Source organism: Hyperolius riggenbachi, chromosome 7, assembly GCF_040937935.1.
Source record: "Hyperolius riggenbachi isolate aHypRig1 chromosome 7, aHypRig1.pri, whole genome shotgun sequence".
NCBI lineage: Eukaryota > Metazoa > Chordata > Amphibia > Anura > Hyperoliidae > Hyperolius > Hyperolius riggenbachi.
In genome coordinates this window covers 235,975,560-235,988,276 of record NC_090652.1, presented here as the reverse complement: position 1 = coordinate 235,988,276, position 12,717 = coordinate 235,975,560, and the positions used below count along the sequence as shown (strand labels likewise).

At 45.5% G+C, this 12,717-nt stretch overlaps 1 protein-coding gene across 2 annotated transcripts in view; it reads left to right on the top strand.

Annotated features, from left to right (window-relative positions):
- The window catches only part of MREG (melanoregulin), a 163,112-nt gene that overhangs the window by 132,463 nt on the left and 17,932 nt on the right, over positions 1–12,717 (top strand). For both annotated transcript variants that reach the window (XM_068246993.1, XM_068246994.1), the window contains 2 exons: positions 6,961–7,051; positions 8,689–8,852. In XM_068246993.1, coding sequence (XP_068103094.1) covers positions 6,961–7,051; positions 8,689–8,852 — 255 coding nt within the window. The remainder of the gene's footprint in view (positions 1–6,960; positions 7,052–8,688; positions 8,853–12,717) is intronic.

Genomic DNA, 12,717 nt, shown 5'->3' with positions numbered 1-12,717 from the left:
TTTGTTCAGGTGCGGGGCTTAGATTGGGGACAGCTAAGTTTGGTGGCGTGGCTTAATCAGGGGCATTGCGCCCCCCCCCCCAGGACCAATGGAACTCCAGGCAGTGGCCTATGCCTAAAAATGGCCCTGCTAGTTGATTAAAGGAAACCTGAGAATTGGCAAAATAAAAAAGTAAAAATGTATACATGTAGACTGGTGTAATAATAATAATAATAAAGTATATAAATATATATAATTTTATTTTTATTTTGCTCATCTCAGGTACACTTTAATAAAGTTTTTTTGTTTTGATGTTTGCATTGTGTATATGTCCTAGACGAGGGTTGTTTGTTTGTTTGTTTCATGAAGGTGGAATTGCACAGTAACTGACCTCATTTAAAAGGTCACACAGTAAATAATCTCTCCACTAACTTGTCTTTCATGTTTATAGTCAGATTTCTAAAATAGTTGCACGTTGATTCTTGACAGCTGTGTCCGCAAAGCACCTGACAAGATCCACACTTCGTGCTCTGAAACTAGATTTCACTGCTTTATGTTAACTATGTTCTCCCTACCCATAAAAAGCTCAGCTAAAAGGAGGAATCTTTATTCTGGTATGTAATGTATTTAAAGTTTGGACAGCAACAGCAGTCACAGGTTTTTAGTTCTTGTTAGACATACTGGTGCTTATGCTAAAGATTACTTCATCTTCTGTGGCTCCACACCAGTGGTTCTCCCTGGGGGTACATTGGCAGCTGTCGGGGTACCCCAGGGGCCACAGACAAAATTGCGAATCTCTCCCCCAGGAGAGAAGTGTCAGGCAGGGCAGGCTCGGAGGCATGGACGCAGCAACTTGCTTAGCCCCGTTCCTGCGTGGACTCCTATCGCCGGGCTCTCCTCTTGTCCAGGTTCTTCCTGTCGCCGCCTCGCGTCCTGTTGCCATGGTTACCCGGCAGCCTCTCATGACGTCAGAGTTGCTGCCGGAAGTAACCATAGCGGGAAGGCGAGGAGAACCCAGCGAGAGGAGTATGCGTGGGAAACTGGGTACATAAGATTATACTGGGGAACCTATTGGTTCGCTAACTACACTGGGGCACCACCTGTACCTGACTATTCTAGGGCACCACCTGTACCTGGCTAATCTATACTGTGGGCACCTATGGCTGGATACCTATATGGGGGCACCTATACCTATCTAGGACAGGGGGTCAAGAGGTGACACATGGGTACCTGGGGGGGGGGGCAAAAGAGGCACAGGGGGAGAAAATAGGCACAGGGGGAACAGAGGTGACACAGAGGGGGTCAAAAGAGGCACAGGGAGCACAGAGCTAATACAGGGAGATGAGGTGACACAGAGGGAGACAAATGAGGCACAAACTGAGGTGACACAGAGGGGGACAAAAGAGGCGTAGGGAGAACAGAGGGGGACAAAAGAGAATGGATTAGTGTTAAAAATTGACACGGTCCTTATCTCATTTGTTAACCAGGGACTACCTGTATTTCGCTAGTATTTGGCTCCACCCACACCATGTAATGACCATGCCCACTTTTTCACTGCCGCTTTTTCCGGTAGGGGGTATATTTGTCTAGGGATGACTCACAAAGGGGTACACGTGCTATAAAGGTTGAGAACCACTGCTCTACACAATACACACAGTTGCACAAGCCATGGGTGGGGAATACATTGAATATAATATCTGATGGCCCGGTGCTGCCCGGGTATGTATGTGACTGGTTTTGCCTGCATCCACTTTTTCTAACCTAACACAATTACTAAAGTTACTCAATGGACCAAGTTTGTGAGCGTTGCGTTCTTTGGCATCAATAATTTGCATTGAAATGAAACAGATCTGATTGGCTGTGGCTCCACCCCTTTTCGGAATTTGAACCCCATTCATCCAATGACAAACTGTACGAGGTTTGAGGCTTGCACCGTTAACGGTGCAAGAATGTCGGCAATTAAATATTCCCCTTGAAAATCGATAGGTACATTTTGATTGGATTTTGTAGGTGCCAGCCACTTTTCTGATTCATCCCAGTCACTCAGTGATCAACTGTGCAAAGTTTGAAAACCCTACCATTAACCCTGTAAGAATGGCTGCCGTTTACATTTTCCCAGTGAAATTTGTATTTGTCTCTGCCCACTTTTTGAGTTATGAGGATAAAAAGTATCCTGTTATTCTGTTAGGGGAGCGTTGAGGTGGTGTAACCCTCCTCAAAAAAAAAAATTTTCTTTCCCTTTTTTTACAGAAAGTTGAATTAAATGGCTGTCTAACAATTGGATCATTAGCAGCAGGAGTTCAAAATTAGTTTTAGAAAGTGAAGTGATCGAAGCAGGGGAAGATAAAAAAGTGAAAAGAACATGACTTTGGCAGGGGCCAAATTGTGATGGCTAGATCTGGCAGATCTTGTGAGCTGTATTCTAGTATGCAGTGGTGGTTATTTTCCAAAAATGGTCTAAGAAGAATTGGTAAACTGGGTCATGGGAACCCAAGGCTCAGGGATATGCATGGAAATCAAAAGCTGGCCCATCTGATCTAGTCCATCAGAAAATCTACAATAACAAATTGCAAAATACAAATATTGTTGACCATAACAGAATGGTACCAAACCAAAAAATGAGGTTTTAGGACCCATTTACACTGGGGAGCTTTCCTGGAGATTTCCACAGTGCTTTGAGTCACTGGTGATTGCTAGCGTTTTGAAGAACCATAGTGTAATGCAGTCTTTCCCAACCCGTGTGCCACATTCATGTTTCGCCGCTCGCCACCCTGCTCTGTCTCTCCCTACTTCTCCCCACCTCCGCTCTGACTGTAGTTAGAGCAGGGCTACAAGAAAATGGCCAGTTTCTTGTAGCTCTGCTCTAACTACAGTCAGAGCAGAGGCAGGGAGAGAAGAGTGACGTCAGCGATGGAACTTGTGGAGCCGGTGAGTCAGCCGCCACCAGCACATGCCGCTGAGGCCACCTACACTGGACTACCTAAACTTGAGACACCTATGCCTGACTACCTATACTCCTCCTACACCTGACTTCCTATACTGGGAGCACTTATGCTTGGCTACCTATACTGGCTGAGGACACTTACACTGACTTTTTATACTGAGGGCACCTATGCTTGGCTACCTATACTGTTGTCCCTACACCTTACTCCCTATACTTGGGGCACCTATAGCTGGATACTTACACTGAGGGAACAAACACCTGGCTACCTACACTGGGGCACCTACGCCTCGCTGCCTATACTGAGAGCACCTATACATGGCTACCTACCTATACTGAATCTGAGGGTGTTTTTTTTGGGGGGGGGAGTGCACTATGGCTATAGAGCGCAACGCAAATTGTCGGTGCTGTGCAATCATTCCTAACTGTCCCACTGATTGTTGGTTCTGAAATGTTCTAGCCTACATTTTTAAGTGTATTCAGGATAATTCATCCATTTCGTGGTTTTTATTAGTATTTTCTATTGTACATATGTGATGTGTCACGGAAATTTGAGCGTTTTGGCATGATGTGTCAGGAGATCAAAAGGTTGGGAACCATTGGTGTAATGTATACTATCTGGCAGTGTCCTCGCTGCAGTATCACCAGCAATTTGCGGAAATCGCAAACTCAGTACATGCAGCATCCCCCTCCCCTCCCAGCCCGGGTAACATGATAAAGTAGCTGGCTGGGACCAGGAAGTCTGGTATGGGGAGCATTAAACTATACAAGCTGTGGCTACAAATAGTGAGCTGCCCCGGCTTCTGCCATGAAATGGGCACTAATCACCTACATCTTGATGGGGAGGAGTTACTGAAGGTGCTGGGGTGGATGGAGAGATAGGGGTGGGCGTTATGCCGTCCGATGTGTGACACTGCCTGAGGAAGTGGCGTTATGGGCGGGACAAATTTATTTCCTTTTAAGCAATACCAGTTACCTGATCATCTGCCTTTAATCCTTTTAGCCATAGACCCTGACCAAACATGCAGCAGACCAGGTGTTTCTGACATTATACAGATCTGACTGGATTGGCTGCATGCTTGTTTCTGGGGTTATTCAGAAAGTGTTGCTGGTAAATAGATCAGCAGGACAGCCAGCCAACTGGTATTGCTTAAAAGGATATAAATATGGCAGCCTCCATATACCTCTCACTTCAGTTGCCCTTTAAACGATCCACAGGAGAAAGGAAACCTTGTATGGTGTGTGGCTGCCTTTCTGCTATTCCAGCTATGCTTTTCCTTGTGGCTAAGCAATGTACCTGCTATCAGAAGCTTAGAATACGAGGGCTGCTGCTGATTTAATGAGCTGTGATCTGGCTGGCTGATCCAGAAGGAATTTATTATCCCCAGTTTGAGCTCTTTGCTCATCATCTGAGTCTTGGCTGTTTGCGTCAGTAATACAAGGTTCTCAGGGATTTGGCTTTACAATGTGTCTATTGTTCAGAAAATGTATACCCTATATGAAATCTTGGAGCAGAAATGCACATTCAATTCTCACCTGCACCCGCTGCTGCGTCTGTCCAGCTGCTCCTGGTCTCATTCGCTGCTTCTCCGGCACCAGGTGCATGTGTTCTATGGCTGTGTGTAAGGGCAGTGCTCATGGGGAAGCAGTGGATGAGACTGGGAGCAGTTGAGATTGGAATGCATGGGGATGGGGGGAGCATATTAACATTTGTGGATCAGGAGGCGGAATCATGAGGCCAATTCCTGATAGATTTTATGCGATTGGGTATCAGCCTGCAGTGTACGGGCAGCCAATAGTTCTCTCTCTGATCAGATTTTATCAGAGAAATATCTGTTTCTTGGTCGATCTGCCAAAACATTGCTAGATGTATGGGGACACCTCACTAGGTAAAAAAAACAAAACAAAACCTCTTAACGCTACAATTCTAATATCCCAGATGATCCAAGCAGGGTTATCGGGAGAATTGGTGGCCACACAGTGTTGTACTGCTTCAGTAGTTGTATAGTTATTGATTGATTAATTCATACTGAAATCTAATCGACTTTAATATTTTATGACCACTTTATCTAATGAAAACGCAGAGACGAGCGCTGAAACAGATATTTACTTACCTGGGGCTTCTTCCTGCCTCATAAGCACAGGTGCGTCCCTCACCGTCCTTCCGCGGTCCTCCATTAAGCCGTGATCAGCTCTGGTATTCTGCTCAGTCAGGCCCATTCTGACTCAGTGAAGTCAGCCAGGGGTCCTCTGCGCTTGCACAGACGGTCCGCACATGCGCAGAAGGCCCCCTGCTGACTTCACTGAGCAGAATACCAGAGCTGATTGCCGGTTAACAGGGGACTGCAGGAGTACGGCGAGGGATGCATCCGTGCTTATGGGGCTGGAGGAAGCCCCGGGTAAGTAAAAATCTTAGTAGAAAAAAGTATGGGGAGCTCTGAGCTGGTGAAAAAATCTGTTAATTTATTGTTATATCAAAAGACAATGGGCACATAACACACACTGACATACATAACATATACCCTCCCAATAAAAACACTGAAGGAGATGGCTGACATCTGGGATAATAGCGTGTGAATTGGAGTGCACTCCTATATAGTCACTGCGCATGCATGCATTATTGTTCTCTTCAGGCCCAGGGGAACAACCAAATCCGGAACAACGGAAGAAATCAGCTGGAGAATATCAACCCGTGTGTATATGCAACATACTACACGCCTCTGCAATAAGCGTACGCTCTCATTACAGACACAGATTGTGTCTAACCTCTGCGTCTCACGTCTGACGTGAGACGCTGCTGAACACGGAAGTCCACCTTGGGACGATCACCCGTGCCTCCGCTTCTCTTCCTCCCCCCCCCCGCACACAAGTTCATGCGCTATACGCAAGCCAGGCAGAGCCTTGAAGGGCCCATCCGGAGCTGGCGACACAAGTTATGAGCCACTACCTACCATCCGCATAGGTCACGTGAGTGCCAACGCTATTTGGAAAGCAGTGTGCTAGGGGTTGAGGTTAGACACAATCTGTGTCTGTAATGAGAGCGTACGCTTATTGCAGAGGCGTGTAGTATGTTGCATATACACACGGGTTGATATTCTCCAGCTGATTTCTTCCGTTGTTGTTCCGGATTTGGTTGTTCCCCTGGGCCTGAAGAGAACAATAATGCATGCATGCGCAGTGACTATATAGGAGTGCACTCCAATTCACACGCTATTATCCCAGATGTCAGCCATCTCCTTCAGTGTTTTTATTGGGAGGGTATATGTTATGTATGTCAGTGTGTGTTATGTGCCCATTGTCTTTTGATATAACCATAAATTAACAGATTTTTTCACCAGCTCAGAGCTCCCCATACTTTTTTCTACTATTACTTATATTTTCTGGGTGAGACTAGCCTATTAGGGTGATATCCCGTACCTGTTCTTTCTTTTTGCTAAGTAAAAATCTTACAGCGCTCTTCTGGTACACATGGTCTCTCCTATCCAGGGGTCACATGATGACTCTTTGGCATCTGGTCGCACATGTCTATGTAGCTTTTGTATTGTTTGGGCAAATGGTTGTCTCATAACTGCAAAGCAGCCTGCAGATAACAGCCAGACTGCAGCAGTATAATGCATTGCCCTCGATCAGTCACTCGCTTGACTGAGATTTTCCAACATACCTGATCGCCTTTTCAGTTGATAAACTGGTAGGTGGGATAGTGCCAAACTCGTTATTCTGCCTAGAGCCTTGTCTGGTCTCGCTCTCTTTTCCGTTACTGATAACTCGTCAATGTAGGACACATGATCAGAATTTTAACCACTAAAGCGTCTTTTCAAACAAGGATTGCCAACCTTTGGGTACTCTGTTAACTGATATATCATATAAGATATTAGATATGTGCCTGGATATGGGTATTCATAAATGTATTATTGGTATTAAGTGTAAACAAAATCCTAAGATAAAGAACATCTGATTTATCTGTATCAGCAATGTTTTCTGATGTTACAGGATGTGCTTGTAATCGGTATCCTCTCACTAATTTTATTTTTTTCATTCAGGAATGGCAGAAACTTAACTATGAAATTTACACCCTGAGGCAAGCAAGACGAGAAGTGAGAGCACGGTGGAGGAAGATCCTGGAAGACATGGGTATGGTGTGAAAGGAATATACCCTACTTGCATTAAAGAGACTCTGTAACAAAAATTGCATCCTGTTTTTTATCATCCTACAAGTTACAAAAGCTATTCTAATGTGTTCAGGCTTACTGCAGCACTGTGTACTATCACAGTCTCTGTAATAAATCAATGTATCTCTCTCTTGTCAGACTTGTCAGCCTGTGTCTTGAAGGCTGCCAAGTTCTTCAGTGTTGTGGTTCTGCTATGAACACCCCCTTCCAGGCCCCTCTATGCACACTGCCTGTGTATTATTTAGATTAGGGCCTCTGCTCTCTTATCTTTTACAAGCTGGATAAATCGTCCTCTGAGCTGGCTGGGCTTTCACATACTGAGGAATTACATACAGGCAGAGCTGTCTGCACTCTGCAGGAAGAAACAGCCTGACACTTCAGTGGAAGATAGCTGCAGGGGGAAAGAAACACACAAATTATCTCTTGAGATGCAAAAGGAAGGGTGTATACAGCCTGCTTGTGTATGGATGTATTTTCTATGTGTGGACATACTGTACATCAACCTACTTCCTGTTTTGGTGGCCATTTTGTTTGTTTATAAACAAACTTTTTAAAACTGTTTTAACCACTTTTAATGCGGCGAGGAGCGGCGAAATTGTGTCAGAGGGTAATAGGAGATGTCCCCTAACGCACTGGTATGTTTACGTTTGAGCGATTTTAACAATACAGATTCTCTTTAAAGCCATATAAACCAAACTGGTGGAGTGGGTGAACAGATTTTAAATAGTATGAACAGATTACGTAGGCAAACTCTCTCATACAACATGGAGGTGGTAAACTTGGTCATTGATTGGACAATCAAAAATGAAAGCTTGTACCAGGCCTTAATTTTAGGCAGTTCCAAAAAGTTGGACTGCCTAGTAAAAAATTTATGAAAATGGTATGCAAGGATATATGAAGTTAAAAAAATGTATGTTCTATGCAAAGTGCCATCAACACATTACACACACACACACACACACACACACACACACACACACACACACACACACACACACACACACACTTACACTTTAAAAGGTTGGGAGCCAGTCGCTAAAATGTGAGAGGGAGAGATATTTAAAATTACAGTTAACGGTTTCCTCAATTCCCAAATGTTTAGAGAGTGACAGCAGAGATGATGGAACACAGTGGTCAACATGTCCCTAAACTTTCTTGAAATGGGATTCTGGCATCCGATTCAGTGGGTGTAAAATCAGACATGAGTAACCTATCCATAGTAACTGTAGTGGGGTTGATGCACAAAGCGGCGGTAATATTGCTGTGCGCAGGCAGCACATGGAATATTTCTGTTACTGCCTCCAACAGTGTGCCATGAGTTATGCTATTAATGCAGCAGACAGCACTAGAGTAACATGAGCATTGCTACGCTAACCTGCTTTACTAACCAGCATGACTGTAGCAACACTTGAGTGCCATGCTAATAACGTAACTTGCGGTACATTGCTGGCAGTAGTAACCAAAATTTTGCTGTGTGCTGTCTCCGCCCAGCAATATTACCACTGCTTCTTGCATTGACCCCATTGATACTTGTCTTTATTTTTGTCGTATTAGGTTTATCTTTTATTTATTACATTTTTTTAAATTTATATGTTCCAGGTTTCCAAAAAGAAGCCGAGACCCTTTTGTCTGTTACAAAACAAAGCACCATCAGCAGTCCAAAGAACATGAAAAAGGCCATGGAGATGCTTTTGCGACTTGCAGATGAGACGACCATCTTCCCAGCTGGGTGGGACTTGCCCGAGAGATACCTTTACATAATGGTAAGGCTTCACTGTCATTGTGATGAGCTGTACTGTAGGAGTTGGAAATGGCGATAAGGCTGATTAACAAATAGTTTTTGCCACTTTCAACAGTTTTTGCCCCCCCCCCAACAGATACCCCGGAACAAAAATTGGCATTAAGGGACCTTTTTTGCAGCTGGTATAGTCAGGGTGTGAAGCCCCAATCGGTCGGAGCTCCACATTCTGGCTACCCCAGCCTGCGTGGTAGACGAGGGGTTAAAAAGTTTCAGGAGGGGGGACCCCACATAATTGAAAAAAAAAATCCCACACTCTAAACATAAAAAAAAAAAAAAAAAAAAAAAGGGAAAATGGGAAAAAATGCCAGGGATCTTCATGCAGCCATATTGCAGCTGTATAGCAATCCCTGGCCAAAGCGATGCGGCTGCGTATAGACCCCCAGGAAACCCCGTCAGGAAATGTATTGCTCTTTCTTTTGATGCATGTAAAATTACACTACCGTTAGGTTTGCTACTAAAAGTAACATTTACCACATTTAAAAGTATACTTTTTTCCTTCGAAACTTTAAAATCGATTTTCTCAAAAACTATAAGGTCTTTTTTGAAAAATTGTTTTTTTCCTCTTATTCCTAATGATCTCCTTAACATATCCTGCAAATTTAGGGTTTCTAGCATTTAAGGTGGATTTGCTATTAACCATTAAAGTCAGCAGGTTTTTAAATGTGTAATTTTTTTCCTCTTGTAGCCACTGGGGGCCCCTACAAGCTCTGGGGCCCTGGGGCAATTGCCCCCTTTGCCTCTATGGTAGCGCCAGCCCTGCTATGGCGTATGTATTAAAGTGGACCTCTAGTGTATATAATATATTCAATGGGTCCTCCTATTATAGCAAGTTATAATTACCTGCTGTGTCTTTACCCACCTGAATTCCTGGCTATCTCAAGTAGACTTAAAGTGAACCTCCAGACTATAAAAATCGATTCAGCAGCACTGAAAAGGCTTGGTGTTTCTTTAACATTTTCACAGCATCAGAACTTTGTTTCTCTTATACAAGCCTCATTTTTAGCTGCACAGAAGAAAACTGCCCTGGCAGTTTTCCCCTTATGATGTGCAAAGCATGATGGGATTTCTGATGATGATGTTCTCGTTCTGCTGTTTTGGTGCAATTTTTTTTTTTGACATTTTGAACTTGACATTTGAAGCCTAGTTTGTGCAGCTGGGAGGGGTAATCAGGACACAGGATAGCTGGAACTGTGTCTCATGCTCCCTGTCACCTCCTTTCAACCAAAAAGATGGCAGCCCCCATGAATCACAAATATTTGCCTGTTCTTTTAAAACAGGGTGGGTAAAAGATTATATTACCTATCTATTCTAATTAGCAGAACTAATGTAACTTAATAGCAGTATGTTTGTTTAGGCTGAAGTTCCCCTTTAACATGGTGTTTTTGTTGTTGTTGTTTTTTTGGGAGGGACTGACACCGGGACTACGGGATGGATTCAGAGGTTAGAAACAGCAGGTGCTTATAAATTGCTACAAGAAAAGGGACCTGTTGAATGTATAATATAAAATGGAGGTCCGCTTTAAATAATTTGTCACTTTGCTGCTGTTTTTGCCCCTTTGAAAAATGATGTAAAAACTATGTTACTGCAAATCTATGGCATCCGTTCTGCTAATGATTCTGGCCACAATGAATGTTCACTGAAGGCTTGGCTGGCTGTCCATAGGTGGCGATACATGCCGCCGGGCACTGCCACCAGCTGTTTCTGACGACGAGCACCCCCTGCTTCTTTCAGCAACTCGTCTCCTCCTACTCCTCTCTGACTCTATTGGGAACCCACGTGGCATCCGTATCCTCATAATAATAATCATCATCATCCTCCCCAGCTTCGCTTGTATCCAACACCTCCAAAACTGCACCAACAGCAGGTACTTCATCCTCCTCCTCCTCACACGTTATGTCCATAGTGTCGCCTAACGTAGACATATGAGGTGGTGTAACTTGCTTAGCGCCTTCATCTTGTTGTAACAATAATGGCTGTGAATCAGTGATTTCCCCACCAAATCACTCCAGCGAAGTGTCAAATGTAGCGGATGTGGTACTTGGAGTAGCGCTGGTGGCTGCGGAAGATGAGGTGTTCTGTGTTAAATAATCAACCACGTCCTGACAATCTTGGGAGTTGATGGGACGTGCCTTCTTCTGAGCACTGTACTTTGGGCCAGGGCCGCACGAAAATCACGTCAGCATGACCTCAAACAGACCTGCCTGGTGGCCTGCCTATGGGTCTGCCTCTGGCTCTGCCTCTGCATGTTGTTTTGTCCACACACACCACACACACCACACACACCACACACACCACACACACACCACACACACACCACACACACCACAAACACACCACACACACCACAAACACACCACACACACACCACACACACACACACACACACACACACCACACACACCTCACACACACACACCACACACACACACACACACACACACACACACACACCTCACACACACACACACCTCACACACACACACCTCACACACACACACCACACACACACACACACACACACACCACACACACACACACACACACACCTCACACACACACACACACACACACACACACACACACACACACACCTCACACCTCACACACACACCACACACACACACACTCCTCACACACACACACACCTCACACACACACACACACACCTCACACACACACCACACACACACACACACCACACACACACCCCACACACACCACACACACACCCCACACACACCCCACACACACCCCACACACACCCCACACACACCCCACACACACCCCACACACACCCCACACACACCCCACACACACCCCACACACAACACACACACACCCCACACACAACACACCCCACACACAACACACACACACACACACAACACACCCCACACACCACACACACACACACACACAACACACCTCACACACACCACACACACACTCACACACACCACACACACACCTCACACACACACACCTCACACACACACCTCACACACACACACCTCACACACACACCTCACACACACACACACACCTCACACACACACACACACACACACACACCACACACACACCTCACACACACCACACACACACCTCACACACACACACACACCTCACACACACACACACACCCCACACACACCCCACACACACCCCACACACAACACACCCCACACACAACACACACACACACACACACAACACACCCCACACACCACACACACACACAACACACCTCACACACACCACACACACACTCACACACACCACACACACACCTCACACACACACACCTCACACACACACCTCACACACACACACCTCACACACACACCTCACACACACACACACACCTCACACACACACACACACACACACACACCACACACACACCTCACACACACCACACACACACCTCACACACACACACCTCACACACACACCTCACACACACACACACACACACACACCTCACACACACACACACACACACACACACACACACACCACACACACACCTCACACACACCACACACACACCTCACACACACACACACACACCTCACACACACACACACACACCTCACACCCCCCACACACACACCACACACCTCACACACACACACACACACACACACACACCTCACACACACACACACACACCTCACACACACACCTCACACACACACACACACACCTCACACACACACACACCACACACATACACCTCACACACACACACACCTCACACACACACACACCTCACACACACACACACCTCACACACACACACACACACACACCTCACACACACA